Source organism: Hyla sarda, chromosome 3, assembly GCF_029499605.1.
Source record: "Hyla sarda isolate aHylSar1 chromosome 3, aHylSar1.hap1, whole genome shotgun sequence".
Classification (NCBI taxonomy): domain Eukaryota; kingdom Metazoa; phylum Chordata; class Amphibia; order Anura; family Hylidae; genus Hyla; species Hyla sarda.
In genome coordinates, this window is record NC_079191.1 from 269,561,862 (window position 1) to 269,578,443 (window position 16,582).

General features: G+C 44.6%; 1 protein-coding gene across 10 annotated transcripts in view; it reads right to left on the reverse strand.

Annotated features, from left to right (window-relative positions):
* The window catches only part of MAP7 (microtubule associated protein 7), a 193,194-nt gene that overhangs the window by 17,359 nt on the left and 159,253 nt on the right, over nt 1-16,582 (reverse strand). For all 10 annotated transcript variants that reach the window (XM_056566634.1, XM_056566632.1, XM_056566631.1 and 7 more), the window contains 3 exons: nt 12,697-12,956; nt 8,781-8,958; nt 8,414-8,606 (listed from right to left, as the gene is read on the reverse strand). In XM_056566634.1, coding sequence (XP_056422609.1) covers nt 8,414-8,606; nt 8,781-8,958; nt 12,697-12,956 — 631 coding nt within the window. The remainder of the gene's footprint in view (nt 1-8,413; nt 8,607-8,780; nt 8,959-12,696; nt 12,957-16,582) is intronic.

The following is a 16,582-nucleotide window of genomic DNA, read 5'->3' on the forward strand; positions in this document are numbered from 1 at the left end:
TGTATGTCCCCGACCCCTCTGTCCATCCCTTACCCCTCTGTACTCCACCAGACCCCTTTGTCAATCTCTGACCCCTCTGTACTCCACCAGGCCCCTCTGTACTTCACCAGACCCCTCTGTACTTCACCAGACCTCTCTGTATTCCACCAGACCCCTCTGTCCTATGCTGGCCCCTCTATACTCCAACAGACCCCTCTGTCAGTTCCAGACCACTCTGTATTCCACCAGACCCCTCTGTCTGTCCCTTACTTCTCTGTACTCCACCAGACCCATCTGTTCATCCCTGACCCCTCTGTACTTCACCATACCCCTCTGTACTCCACCAGACCCCTCTGTCCATTCCTTACCCCTCTGTATTTCACCAGACCCCTCTGTACTCCACCAGACCCCTCTATACTCCACCAGACCCTTCTATACTCCACCAGACCCTTCTATACTCCACCAGACCCTTCAATACTCCACCAGACCCTTCAATACTCCACCAGACCCTTCTATACTCCACCAGACCCTTCTATACTCCACCAGATCCCTTCTATACTCCACCAGACCCTTCTATACTCCACCAGACCCTTCTATACTCCACCAGACCCTTCTATACTCCACCAGACCCCTCTATACTCCACCAGACCCCTCTGCATTCCACCAGACCCCTCTGCATTCCACCAGACCCCTCTGCATTCCACCAGACCCCTCTGCATTCCACCAGACCCCTCTGCATTCCACCAGACCCTCTATACCCCACCAGACCCCTCCCCACCAGACCCCTCCCCACCAGACCCCTCTCCACCAGACCCCTCTCCACCAGACCCCTCTCCACCAGACCCCTCTCCACCAGACCCCTCTCCACCAGACCCCTCTCCACCAGACCCCTCTATACTCCACCAGACCCCTCTATACTCCACCAGACCCCTCTCTACTCCACCAGACCCCTCTCTACTCCACCAGACCCCTCTCTACTCCACCAGACCCCTCTCTACTCCCCCAGACCCCTCTCTACTCCCCCAGACCCCTCTCTACTTCCCCAGACCCCTCTCTACTTCCCCAGACCCCTCTCTACTTCCCCAGACCCCTCTCTACTTCCCCAGACCCCTCTCTGCATTCCACCAGACCCCTCTGCATTCCACCAGACCCCTCTGTCTGTCCCTTACTCCTCTGTACTCCACCAGACCCCTCTGTACTCCACCAGACCCCTTTGTACTCCACCAGACCCCTCTCTACTCCACCAGACCCCTCTCTACTCCACCAGACCCCTCTCTACTCCACCAGACCCCTCTCTACTCCACCAGACCCCTCTCTACTCCACCAGACCCCTCTCTACTCCACCAGACCCCTCTCTACTCCACCAGACCCCTCTCTACTCCACCAGACCCCTCTGTCTGTCCCTTACTCCTCTGTACTCCACCAGACCTTTCTGTCCATCCCTGACCCCTCTGTCCATCCCTGACCCCTCTGTATTCCACCAGACCCCTCTGTCCATCCCTGATCCCTGTTCTCCACCAGACCCCCCTGTCTGTCCCTTACTCCGCTATACTCCACCAGACCCTTCCGTCCATCCCTGACCCCTCTGTATTCCACCAGACCCCTCTGTCCATCCCTGACCCCTGTTCTCCACCAGACCCCTCTGTGCCTTACCCCCCTGTACTCCACCAGACCCCTTTGTCCATCTCTGACCCCCTCTGTATGTCACTGACCTCTCTGTTCTCCACCAGACCCCTCTGTCCATTCCTTACCCCTCTGTACTCCACCAGACCCCTTTGTCCATCTCTGACCCCTCTGTACTCCACCAGGCCCCTCTATACTTCACCAGACCCCTCTGTACTCCAACAGACCCCTCTGTACTCCAACAGACCCCTCTGTCAGTTCCTGATCACTCTGTATTCCACCAGACCCCTCTGTCTGTCCCTTACTCCTCTGTACTCCACCAGACCCCTCTGTCTGTCCCTTACTCCTCTGTACTCCACCAGACCCCTCTGTCCATCCCTGACCCCTCTGTACTCCACCAGACCCCTCTATACTCCACCAGACCCCTCTATACTCCACCAGACCCCTCTATACTCCACCAGACCCCTCTATACTCCACCAGACCCCTCTATACTCCACCAGACCCCTCTATACTCCACCAGACCCCTCTATACTCCACCAGACCCCTCTATACTCCACCAGACCCCTCTATACTCCACCAGACCCCTCTATACTCCACCAGACCCCTCTATACTCCACCAGACCCCTCTATACTCCACCAGACCCCTCTATACTCCACCAGACCCCTCTATACTCCACCAGACCCCTCTATACTTCACCAGACCCCTGTCAATCCCTGACCCCTCTCTACTTCACCAGACCCCTCTGTATTCCACCTCTGACCCCTCTGTATTCCACCTCTGACCCCTCTGTGTTCCACCCCTGACCCCTCTGTGTTCCACCCCTGACCCCTCTGTGTTCCACCAGACCCCTCGGTACTCCACCAGACCCCTCTCTACTCCACCAGACCCCTCTCTACTCCACCAGACCCCTCTCTACTCTACCAGACCCCTCTCTACTCTACCAGACCCCTCTCTACTCCACCAGACCCCTCTCTACTCCACCAGACCCCTCTCTACTCCACCAGACCACTCTGTTCATCCCTGACCCCTCTGTATTCCACCAGAACCCTCTGTCCGTACCTGACCCCTCTGTACTCCACCAGACCCCTCTGTCCATCCCTTACCGCTCTGTATTCAACCTAACCCCTTTGTCCATCTCTGAGCCCTCTGTATTCCACCAGACCTCTCTGTCCGTCCCTTACCCCTCTGTATTCCACCAGACCTCTCTGTTTGTCCCTTACCCCTCTGTATTCCACCAGACCCCTCTATCCGTCCCTGACCCCTCTGTATTCCACCGGACACTTCTGTCCATCCCTGATCCCTCTGTACTCCAGCTGTAGGGGTCACTGTGTTCATACATTACATTACTTATCCTGTACTGATCCTGAGTTATATCTCGTATTATATTGCAGAGCTGTATTCAATATTCTGCTGGAGGAGTCACTGTGTACATACGCTACACTTTTGTCCGCAGTGCTGTTCCAGTGAGCTCCACTGACCGCTACCTGCCTGAGCTGCCACTGACAAAAGAAGGATGAGAGGTCATTGACTACAACAGAACTCTGCTGCTGTGGAATCTCCTTGCAGAATTCCAATGCGGAATTCCATCGGAAATTTCGACATGTGAACATAGCCTTGATAGAAGTGTAACTTTGTTGTAGAATAGTGTGAAGCTAAGGACAATACTGCTATACACTGACTTCACTGACTACAGCAGTATGTTAGTAATATGTATGGTGATATATTCCTCCTCCTATACTGGTATTATTGGCAATATTGGTCAGTATGCAGGATTTGGCAGTACAATGGTAATATTCATGGTGATACTATTCCTCCTTCTATACTGGTATTTGTAACATTGGTCTCAATATACAGGATTTGGTCAGTAACAGTATGATAGTAATATGTATGGTGATAATATTCCTCCTTGTTTACTGATACTATTGTTAATATTAGTCTCAGTCCACAGGATTTGGTCAGTATCAGTATGGTGGTAATTTTTTCCTTATATACGGGTGTTATTTGGTAACTTGGTTTTTATCATGGGAAATTGTCTTACCTTAACAGGCTAGGTTCACACAATGTATTTTCAGGCATATCAAAAAATGCATCCACAAAATCACAGAACGATTGTGGCAGTATTTTTCACATTAATGTGCTCTATGTAAGTCTATGGGAAAATAGTTATTTTGCACTCAATATGTTAATTAAAGGACAAATCTCATGTTAGAAAACGTATCCACTATCTGAAGGATAGGGATAGGTTTTATAGTAGATTGCGGGAAGTCCAAGCGCTGGGGCCCTCGTAATCTTCTGTTTGGAGCCCCTGTGCTGTAGCACAAGAGCGCGTCACGACCCCCTCCATATAGTTCTATGGGAGAACCGTTCGGCAATCTTCGGCTCTCCCATAGAGCTTTATGGAGGGGATGTGGCGGCTTCTGCTTCAGGTGGGGATAAGTTTTTTAACATGAGATTTGCCCTTTAAAAAAAAAAGAAAAAAGGAACACATTTTAGCATCCCCGAAATGTGACTTATTTAGGCCCTTTTCACATTGCTGTTGCTCCCCGTTGAGAACGGCAGTCATATTTTTTTTTTCATGACTTTAAGGGCCATTCTTATAACAGTGTGCAATGCCAAACAATGGATCCCCGCGGCTCCCATTTACTATTATAATACGACATATTCTGTAATTTTTCTCCCATTATTCTGGCCGGCTCTTGCAGCGCCTGTCACACTACCGTGCACTAACCGTGCACTTTTACGCCAGTGAAAAATATGTACGGGATAGGAGGACGGGATAAGAGGTCGGGATAAGAGGTCGGGATAAGAGGTCGGGATAAGAGGTCGGGATAAGAGGTCGGGATAAGAGGTCGGGATAAGAGGTCGGGATCAGAGGTCGGGATAAGAGGTCGGGATAAGAGGTCGGGATAAGAGGTCGGGATAAGAGGTCGGGATAAGAGGTCGGGATAAGAGGTCGGGATAAGAGGTCAGGATAAGAGGTTGAGATAGGAGGTCGAGCTCGGAGGACGGGATAGGAGGTCGAGCTAGGAGGATGGGATAGGAGGTCGAGCTAGGAGGATGGGATAGGAGGACGGGATAGGAGGTCAAGATAGGAGGTCGGGATCGGAGGTCGGGATATGGGGTTTGGGATATGGCAACAATATATGAGGATGGGATATCAAGTCAAAAGCTTCCTCCTTTGTTTATTTCCCTCCCAAACAAAGATTAGGAAGGAAAAACCGGGCAACGTCGGGTACTCAGCTAGTATTAAATAAAACTATAAGGTTCACCAACCTCACCATAGAGGATGCCATAGCCCTAGAGACAAGGTATTAAGATAAAAATGAGTGGCTAGAATGGCTAATCTATAAAGCCAAAACATTAAAAAGAGAAAATTGCGTAGTCTGTGCGGGTGCCAGGCCCCAATTAGCTACAGTGCCCTTTCCTTTAAACAATAGTACAGATCCAGAAGATTTAAATTGTATGATGAAACTGTCCCAAAAAGCATACAAACCTGATACTAACACAACCTGTCATACATTGAGTTTATTGTTTCCTCAGGTCCAGAGATCTAAAATACCCCCAGTGGTCATGGCATTTCCTTGCAATTTTACTTGCTTTGCTCTCCCAGGGAATGAGAGCAGTATAAACCTGGGATCGTTGCCCGATGACTACTGTATGGAGAGGATTAACAAGAAAGTGAAAGATGGTGGCTGGGTTGAGCATGATACCCAAAGGGCTGACGCCTGGTGGTTATGCGGAGATAAACGGCTAAGAGCTAGGATCCCAGCCAATGCCTGAGGGGATTGTGCTGTGGTCAAACTGGCTATGCCCCTCCATATCCTGTCAGAGTCACCCTGGAAAGGAGGCCACCCACGTAGCCGAAGGGACACCTCTCCTAAAGGGTCTTTTGATTCTCAGGTGTACATTGACGAGATAGGGGTTCCACGTGTAGTACCTAATGAGTTTAAAGCCAGAAATCAAGTAGCAGCAGGATTTGAGTCTCTGTTCTTTTGGTGGAGTATAGTAAACAGAAATGTTGACTGGATAAATTACATCTACTATAACCAACAGAGGTTTGTAAATTATACAAGGGATGTAGCCAAAGGCTTAGTAGAATAATTGGCCCCCACCTCTTTGATGGCCTGGCAAGATAGGATGGCACTAGATATGGTACGAGCAGAAAGAGGATGGGGTCTGCAACATGTTTGGCAGTATGTGTTGTACCTTTATTCCCAACAATACAGCTCCTGGAGGAATCGTGACCAGATCAATCAAAGGAATGACTGCATTATCAAATGAGATAGCCAAGAACTCAGGAATAAGTGACCCATTCACCGACTGGCGTGAGGGGTGGTTTGGAAGATGTACTGGATTGGTGACTTCGGCCCTCATCTCCATTGCGATTGAATTGGTCATCTTGATGACCTGTGGATGTTGTTGCATTCCCTGCATCCGAGAACTCTCTCAATACTGATTGAGACTGCTGTGACAAGAACTATGTACCAAATTATTTCTCTGGAAGAAGATACCTATGTTGATACTCCTTATCTATGAAGCAAAGTCCAAAAACCCAGCTGAGGAAGGGACTTATGCTGAAATGAACATAGATATCAGGAGGGAATGTTGGTAAAATTATATTTTGATATATGTTCTCTGTATTCTTATATATATACATTGTCTAACTTTAGATGGTGTTGGCTGGTTTTCATCTAGTTTCAGTTAACCATTTTCTTAGTTCTGACCAGTGCCCAGTGATGCTTGAAACTATCCAAATGACCTTGGTAAAATAATGAGGCTATTGCAGGATAACAAGCTTTTGCTACAATAACAAAAAGTGTAAAAGGAACATTGTGATTGCTAATAAAGTTATGCACCATGAGCCGCCAGTGTTCCTTAGCCAATCAGCTCACACTCAGAGTGTTGCTATATAAAAATGTCTTTAATCTAATTTTGGGTATGTTTTCTTCTGCGGAGCTGTTTTTACTGCATGTAAGGGAACATCCACCTGTATTGAAACATGTGCATTAAATCTGTCTGCTAATCAACACGGCTGGAGTTGACTGATCACAGGGAGAGATAGATCCTAACAGGAAGTTTTCTTTTCAAATTTCTTTTCTGTCTAACCACAGTCACAGCAAACCTATCCTGCTCTGGACAGTTCCTGACATGGACAGAGGTGTCAGCAGAGAGCACTGTGGTCTGACAGAAAAGAACTATACAACTTCTTCTGGAGCATACAGCACTGGAAGTGCAGGAAGGGTTAAGATTTTTAAATTGAAGTAATTTACAAAATTTAACTTTCTGGCACTAGTTGATTTAAAAAAATTTTCCACCGGAGTACCCCTTTAAGTTTTAAACCTGTGTTAGTAAAAAGTGATAAAACATCATTTGTTTTTTAAATGTCTTTCAATTGTGTCACTTAAATCTACTACTGTTTGTATGCACACTGAATGGCCACTTTATTAGCGATGCCCATTTAGTAGCACGTTGCATCTTTTGGATTTCAGCACTGCAGCAGTCTGTCATGGCATAGATTCTAGCAGATGTTGAAATCCTTCTGTAGGAATATTGGCCCATGTGGACAGGATACAGTCTCACATTTGGCACAAACTGGGTGCCAAGAGGTTGAGAGTTTTCAAAGCAGACCTGTCAGCAGGTTATTAGGGTATAAAAGTAAGGGCATGCCTACTAAGGGCTTTTGACCGTGTATCCGTACATACCTATTATTAGATAATTGACACCTCCAGCGCAGAAATATCAGAGTTAAAAAAAAATTCAAATTAGGCTTGTAACCAACTGAGTACCCTTCAGCACAGTTCACCCCTTCACCAGTTAGCCTCTCCCTCCTATTTTGCTGCTGAGGAAAGGACAGTAGTCCTAAAACGCATCCAGCCTATGTTTAAAACCATAAAAATCAGAAACATACATATATTAAACAAATCTACATAGCTACAATACCCAATACTGCTCCAGTGATGGACAGCTTCAACTCCCGCCAGGATGTTGAGCGTTCCTGGAACCAAGATCGTTACCATCCCAGCAAAAGAGCTAGTGAACCTATCTTTTTTTATATTTTTTATTCTTATAATGTAAATTTACAAGGGTCCTGTGATCTATCTTTTTACATTCAAATCTATTCTTATGAAAATTCATATTTTACAAATATAGCCTTTAGGACTTATATTTTGTGTGTATTAATTTGTCTCTGTGCGTTTGTCACCCCTCCCCCACCCCCCTGATTGAGAGCCATTAGGAGGTACTGTAATTTCCAACTTTCCCCTGTAATCTAGCAGCAGAGGGGAATACCCAAAGGACCTAAAGCCTAATTTGCATATTTTAAAAAAAAGCTCTGATATCGCTGCGAAGGAGGGTCAATTACTAATGAGAGGTACATACGGATGTAGGGTCAATAGGCTTACACAGCTATGCTTTTACATAATATTCCAAAAGCCTGCTGAGAGGTCCACTTTAAATACCAGCCCCAGCTAGACTAACACTGAAAACCAGACCTTGTTTGAAGTCACTCAGTATTTTCCAATTCTAATAAGGAACCAATGCACAGAAAACATGCTCACTTGATTTCAAGCTGCACTTTAGGGTCACGTCTAATTTTAATTAATGGAGGCTCCAATAATGAATGGGCAAGTGTCTCTTCTTAAGTGGCTGTTCATTGTTTACACTATTTAATATATGCATTCACATTGAAGAACAAGCATATATTGTGATAAACATGTCCTTTCTATGTGTCAGCCAGCAAACAGATAAAAGAAGTACTGTAGCTGTGAGGTGAACATTTGACAATGTACCACAAGTGCCTAGAAACTTACTTGTTTCTGAAGACGTTCTGCTTCCTCACGCTCCCTCTGCTCCTTTTCCTCTGCTAGTTGTTTCTGCAACCTTTCCTTCTCCTGGCGCTCCATTTCCTCTTTCTCTTTACGTTCTGCCTCTAGCTGTTTTGCCTCCTCTTCTCGACGGGCTCTTTCCATGGCTTGCCTTTGAGCAATTTCCTCCTTTTTCCTCCTGCAACAATTATGTATTACCAATATGTAAAGTATACAAGCTCCAATATGTTCCACAAAGATTGTCTGATTCTCTGCCATTCTCCAAATTCAGGTATAGACTATACAGTATAAAACCTGAAAAGTCAAACTTTGTTCCTATAGCCCCAAAATATGTCTGAACCTCATATTTTACCGTTCTTTCTCTTCTCTTTCTCTTTTCTCCTCTTCTTCCCGCTCTCTTTGTTCTCGAGCAAGCTTTCTCTTTTCAGCAAGAATTCTGGTTGCTTCCCCTGGGTCAGTGGTTCCAGCAAACGGCTTGTTTGTCACAGTAGGTGATGCCAGAACAGATGTTGGCGGCAATGTTGGAGGCTCTTTGATAAAATAAAAAAAAAGGAAAATTAGGATTACAAATACACTGACTAGACTAACCAAACTATAATTTAACAAGCATTGCCTCATAAAAGTGTGGTGAGAGCCCCGCGATCTGTAGAATGAGTGAGGAGATATGCACGGTTATATGCTTTACATCCCGGCCCGCAACAATCAACATAAAGCTTCACTAGACAGTTTTATTATGGGTCTATGGTGCCATCTACGGAAGCTATATAAAGAGTGCTATAAGCCAGGGAGGGAAGCGCATAATTAGGCACAGTTTTGTCCTATGGGTAGAGGATGAATCCAACAAGTTCTGGCTGCCATGAAACATAATACATCATTTTTGGATGCAATCAAAAATGATGTAATCTGCAAAACCAAAATCTATTGTCTATTAGTAAGTGCATACTTTTACCCAGCAACAAATCAAGGGCCTATTCAGTGTACAGTACTACATCTAAAATCTGCATTGATAAAAAGGGAGATTGGCATAAATCATGCTCTGCACTACAATATAACAAATATAGCAAAATGGCTACACTCATGAACATCAACAGCTCACATATGTCCCATTGCAGATCATGTTTGCATATTCAATACGAGGCCTGAAACGTTCAGGTAGTTTGTGTTGCCGAAACATGGTTAGGCGATACACTCGACTGAGCTGTCAACCTTCAGGATTTTATACTCTTTAAGAATGACAGGGCAAAAAGTAAAGGAGGTTGAGTTTGAATTTGTGTCAGAAGCAATATGAATGTGAAAGAAGCATTAAAGGGGTTATCCATGAAAAAACTTTTTAATATTTATCAACTGGCTCCAGAAAGTTAAACAGATTTTTTAAATTACTTCTATTAAAAAATCTTAATCCTTTCAGTACTTATGAGCTGCTAAAGTTGAGCTGTTCTTTTCTGTCTAAGTGCTCTCTGATGACACGTGTCTCAGGAACCGCCCAGTTTAGAAACAAATCCCCATAGCAAACCTCTTCTACTCTGTGCAGTTCCTGAGACAAGCAGAGATGTCAGCAGAGAGCACTGTTGCCAGACAGAAAACAACAATTCAACTTCAGCAGCTGATAATTATTGAAAGGATTAAGATTTTTTAATAGAAGTAATTTACAAATCTGTTTAACTTTCTGGAGCCAGTTGATATGTAAAAAAAAGTTTTTTCCTGGAATACCCCTTTAATGTATAAAGAATTTATATGGACACTGTCAGATACAAAAACTTTTTATATGTTCTTCTGCAAAAAATTTACCTTTCTGATATACTTCAAAGGAAAATTGTATTTCCTTTTTCCTTTAAATCATGCACAGGTATGGACAAAGTCCAGTAAGTGAGGGTGTGCTAGCACTCCTCTGTGCTCTCTCCTGTCTGATAGCACTCATCTGTGCTCTCTCCTGTCTGATAGCACTCCTCTGTGCTCTCTCCTGTCTGAAAGCACTCCTCTGTGCTCTCTCCTGTCTGAAAGCACTCATCTGTGCTCTCTCCTGTCTGATAGTACTCCTCTGTGCTCTCCCCTGTCTGATAGGACTCCTCTGTGCTCTCTCCTGTCTCATAGTACTCCTCTGTGGTCTGTCCTGTCTGATAGTACTTCTCTGTGCTCTCTCTTGTCTGATAGTACAGGAGAGAGCACAGAGGAGTGCTATCAGACAAAGCAGTGTGCTAGCCCACCCTCACTTACAGTGACATTCATAATGCTCTTATTTTATGGTGTACCGTAAAGGCCTAGCAAAAGGCTGTCCGGGCATGCTGGGAGTTGTTTTGCAATAGTTTGAGGCACCCTGTGTGGAAAGACTTGCTCTAAGGAAAACTGGACTGGACTCTAAATGTACTAAACATGAGGATGCATAAGTTGAGAATCCATCTATTGGCAACGAAGAAGCATTAGGGTATGTTCACACTATGGAATCACTGTGATTCCGTCTGAGCACCTTCCTCCATAATCCTTCAGTGCTAGGGCCGTGCAGACCTGTGTTGTGACCATTGATGGCAATGCAGTCAGTACGTAATTCCCCTGAAAGAATGAGCATGTTTATTATTTCGGAAGACCTATTTCAGATGAGGAATTCGCCACCACTGAAATTCTGCAGTGTAAATGGGTAAGCGGAAGGCCCATTCACATTTATATGATTTATAAAGTGGAATTCATGCACCATCTTAATAGCAAACTATTATTGACCATGCAACTATATTACAAGTACAGCAATCAGTCTAGTAAGTTGCTGGCCCACTTAGGCACAAAAGTACCATCTGAACCAAATGAACTCACCTGAGGGAGCCATTCTCCTAGATAAATGATCAGGTTGTCCAATGTTTCATCTAATATTATCGGGATTGGTACTCTTCCCAGATTACATATACTGATTAGCCAGATTAGGACAAGAAGATTGCATTTGCCTCTATTCCGATTATATGGTCTTAATTAAAGAGTAATCTGCAGTGACCCTTCCTAACTTTATTTCTCTTATAGACAGATTTGGTTCATTTTTTAGACTTCGGATCAACTGGACTAAACATGTCCAGTTCCAGACAGGGGTGCTTTACAGTGAGTGGGCTGCTGGTTGTTTACAGGTTGTATACTTTGGCATCTTTATACATAAAGGCTATGTTAACACTTCCGGAATGTCCCCATGGAAAATCTTTGTACGGACATTCCGGAGAGTGCATAATATGCCGGCGCTAAGACTGCACGGGAAGGTGCCGTCTCATAGACCACTATGCATTCTGTGGGGTGTCCACACAAACAATGAATAGGTTCATTCTTTGTGCAGACATGGAAAATGGAAATTCCGGCCATGTGCACAGCACAGCAGAATCCCATTGAAATCAACGGGACTCTGCTGCTCCGGAATTTCCAGCGGAATTCTGCACAGAGATTCCGGACATGTGAACATGGCCTAAGACTCTGGGCGGGACTTGGCAGGTAATATTCTTCCTTTAGTACTGTATATTTGACAAATCTAAAATGTGGAGCTCCCTGATGCTAACTTTCACGGGACGAAATATCCTAATTAAAATTATTATATTTCCAAAGTACATATATATATATATATATATATATTCTGGAACATGCCTCAATCCTTGTGCAAAACTCCTTCTTTGATGTCCAAACTCTGCTTATCCACTCTACAACACCCTATGCATATGGCAGATTATGTCCGGCCAGACTTCCACTTATATTATCTAACAGGTTAACTGAAGCTGCGCCGCCTGTGGGTCTGGCAGGTATGAAAAAAAAAAACCCTGCTAGGTGCGAGCTGGCAAGCTACCCCACAGATAGCTTTGCTGGGGTCTTAAAGCTGCCTACACTGAGGGGCTCTGCCACCTTCAAAGACCCCACAGCCACCTATTGTATCCAATTCTCCAGACCACTACGGACCGGGCATAACTCCAGGCTTCCATAGAGACAGGAAACCACTGAAGCATAGGAGGAGGGCTCTTTTTCTACTCTAGGTTTCCTTTCCATAGGGGAGGACTCCATTCCTCTGGTGGTGCTCTTATGACAAGGTAGTTATTATGCAGCTCACTTCCATTGAAGTGAATGGAGCCAAGTTGAAATACCATATACAACCTGCAGACAGAATTGGTACTGTTTTTGGAAGAAATAAGCCCTTTTTTTCCTATTTCTTGATGACCCCTTTAAATCAGTCTCACATTCTAAAATTGCATTGCAAGAAAATACCATACATTTTTTGACAATTACATCAACAGAGCCAAGCAAATATAGCCAAGTACCTTGCATAGTTTCAGCAGAGACAGGACTTGGAGTACGAGGCTTTTCTCCATTTGCTTCAGGTGGATTTTTTTCCTCTGTACTCTCTTTTTTAGAGGGGATAGCTGGTATTTCTTCCGGTTTCATCTTAGAGTCCTCTTTGCTGTCTTTTTTTACAGGTCGGACATTTCCGGGTGAAAGTGGTCGTTGAGGGGTAGTGGCCAGCTTGATGGAACTATTTACAATAGCTGGTACTGACCTAGGTGAGGACTTATGTGAAGATCTGAAAACCATAGGAATGCTTAGATTAACAATAAAGCCAACAACTCTAATAATTTTTATCCCTCTCAAAAAGTATTTGAAGGACATTTATCATTGTGTAGAAAGTTTTTTTTTTTTCTTGCTTTGACAACATATTTATCATACTATCGCAGGGGAGTTGATATGTTTGGCGTATGGGTAAGCAAAAAACAATAAGTCCCTTTCAGAACACCATTTTGTATTATTTCTCTTATCCTCTGCGACTTTTCTGCAACTTGTTACTCTATTGCGCAAAAAAATGTGTGACTTTTTTAACCCCTTAAGGACCCAGCCCATTTTCATCTTAACAACCCGGGCATTTTTTTTGCTTTAAGCATTGATAACTCTGGGATGCTTTTACTTTTCATTCTGATTCTGAGAATGTTTTTTCGTGACATATTCTACTTTGTGTAAGTGGTAAATTTTTGTCGATACTTGCATCATTTCTTGGTGAAAAATTCCAGAATATCATGGAAAATTTTGCTTTTATTTTTTTACTTTGAAACTCTCTGCTTAAAAGGAAAATGGACATCCCAAATAAATTATATCAAAGTCCTGTCAGCACCACTCTACTCCCTCTTGTATTCCTCAGGCTCAGGATTTTAACCCTGCAGTTCTGTGCGCTTTGTAGATCCTTTGGTGCCTGTGTCTGAAGTGCAGTATGCGCACATAAATTCTTAGAAGAAAACAAATGACTCGGCACCCAAACCTCTACTTCAAACTTGCTGCTTTATTGCCACTGGTGAGGCGTACAATGAGGATGCGCTACACCATGCACTACCGGTGTACGCCTTACCAGTGGCAATAAAGCAGCAAGTTTGAAGTAGAGGTTTGGGTGCCGTGTCATTTGATTTCTTCTAAGAACAAATAAATTATATATTGATTCACATATACAATATGTCTACTTTATATTTACATCATAAAATTGACGTGTTTTTTACTTTTGGAGGACATCAGAGGGCTTCAAATTCAGCTGCACTTTCCACAACATTTTCTAAATCGGAATTTTTCAGGGACCAGTTCAGTTTTGAAGTGGATTTGAAGGGCCTTCATATTAGAAATACCCCATAAATGACCCCATAAAAAACTGTACCCCTCAAAGTATTCAAAATTACATTTAAAAAGTGTGTTAATCCTTTAGGTGTTTCACAGGAATAGAAGCAAAATGAAGGAGTAAATTAAAAATCTTCCTTTTTTACATTAACATGTTCTTGTAGACACAGTTTTTGAATTTTTACAAGGGGTAAAAGGAGAGAAATCACCCTAAAATTTTTAACCCAATTTCACTCGAGTAAGGAAATACCTAATATGTGGATGTTGAGTGCTCTGTGGGTGCACTAGAGGGCTTTGAAGGGAAGGAGCGACAATGGGATTTTGGAGAGTGTTTTTCTGAAATGGTTTTTAGGGTGCATGTCACATTTAGGAAGCCCCTATTTGTAACCCCATCTCTTCTGAGTATGGAAATTCCTCATATGTTGACGTCAAGAGCACTGCGGGCACACTACAATGCTCAGAAGAGAAGGAGTCACATTTGGCTTTTGGAAAGCAAATTTTGATGAAATGGTTTTGGGGGGCATGTCGCATTTAGGAAGCCCCTATGGTGCCATAACAGCAAAAAAAAAAAAAAGCACATGGCATACTATTTTTGAAACTACACCCCTCAAGGAACATAACAAGGGGTACAGTGAGACTTAACACCCCACAGGTGTTTGACAACTTTTCGTTAAAGTTGGATGTGTAAATGAAATTTTTTTTTTTTCACTAAAATGCTGGTGTTACCCCAAATTTTTTCATTTTCACAAGGGGTAATAGGAGAAAAAGCCTCCCAAAATTTTTAACCCCATTTCTTCTGAGTATGAAAAGAAATGTGGATGTAAAGTGCTCTGCAGGTGAACTACAATGCTCAGAAGACAAGAAGAGCCATTGGGCTTTTGGAGAGAGAATTTGGATGGAATGGAAGTTGGAGGCCATGTGTGTTTACAAAGCCCCCATGCTACCAGAACAGTGGACCCCCCCCCCACCCTATTTCGGAAACTATACCTCTCACGAAATGTAGTAAGGGGTGCAGTGAGCATTTACACCCCACTGGCGTTTGACAGATCTTTGGAACAGTGGGCTGTGTAAATAAAACATTTCATTTTTAATTTTCACGGATTACTGTTCCAAAAATCTGTCAAAGGCCAGTGGGGTGTAAATGCTCACTGCACCCCTTTTTACATTCCGTGAGGGGTGTCGTTTCCGAAATAGGGTCACATGTAGGGGGGGGGGTCCACTGTTCTGGCATATATTTGTGTTATAGTGTAGTGTAGTCTTTTTAGGGCACATTCACATGGGTGGGGGTTTCCCGCTTGGAGTTTGAGCTGCAGCAGAAACTCACTGTAAACCCCCGCACGTGTGAATGTTCCCATGACATTCACATGAAGGAAGGGGGGGGGGGGGGTGTTGTTGGGGCAAACCTCCAGCTGTTGCAAAACTACAACTCCCAGCATGCTCTTTGGCTTTCCGTACATGCTGGGGGTTGTAGTCATGCAACAGCTGGTGGCACACTGGTTGCAAGACACAGAGTTTGTTACACGGTCTGTCACGGTCTGTCAGTGCATTCTGGGAGTTGTAGTTTGCAACAGCTGGAGGCACACTGGTTGCAAAACACTGAGTTAGGTAACAAACTCAGTGTTTTGCAACCGAGGGCCTTCAGCTGTTGCAAAAGCTACAACCCCCAGCATGCAAGGACAGCCGAAGGGCATGCTGGGACTTGTAGTTATGCAACAGCTAGAGGCATACTACTAACACTCCTAGCATGCCCTTTGATTGTCCATGCATGCTCGGAGGCACACTGGTTGCAAAACAGAGTTTGTTACTTAACTCAGTGTTCCGCAACCATTGTGCATCCAGCTGTTGCAAAACTACAACTCCCAGCATGTAAGGTCTATCAGTGCATGCTGGCAGTAGTTTGCAACAGCAGGAGGCACACCGGTTGCAAAACACTGAGTTAGGTAACAAACTGTGTTTTGCAACCAGTGTGCCCTCAGCTGTTGCAAAACTACAACTCTCAGCATGGACTTACAGCTGAAAGGCATGCTGGGACTTGTAGTTATGCAACAGCTTGAGACACAATACTGCAACTCTCAGCATGCCCTTTAGTAGTTTGTGCATGCTGGAGGTTGTAGTTATGCAATTGCTGGAGGCACACTTTTTCATAGAAAAAAATGTGGCTCCAGCTGTTGCATAACTACAACCCCCAGAATGCACAAACTACCTAAGGGCATGCTGGGAGTTGTAGTTGTGCCTTCTGCTGTTGCACAACAACAACTCCCAACATGCCCTTTTGTGCACACTGGGAGTTGTTGCTAAGCAACTGCAGGAGGCCAGCCTTACCACCTACTGCTGCGCATACGGGCCGGATCCTGCCTGCCACCACCGCTGTCTTCAATCAGAGGGCCCCGATCCCACCGACTCCTGGCACCTGCTCTCGCCCTCCAGAGCAGGAGCAGAGCGGGTGCGGTTAGGGACACCCCCCACAGCAGGCGTCCTGATTCAGGACGATCGTGAGGTGGCACCAGTGCCGTGTCGGATGGCACCTATCGCCCTTTTTTTTCGGGTCACTGGGAA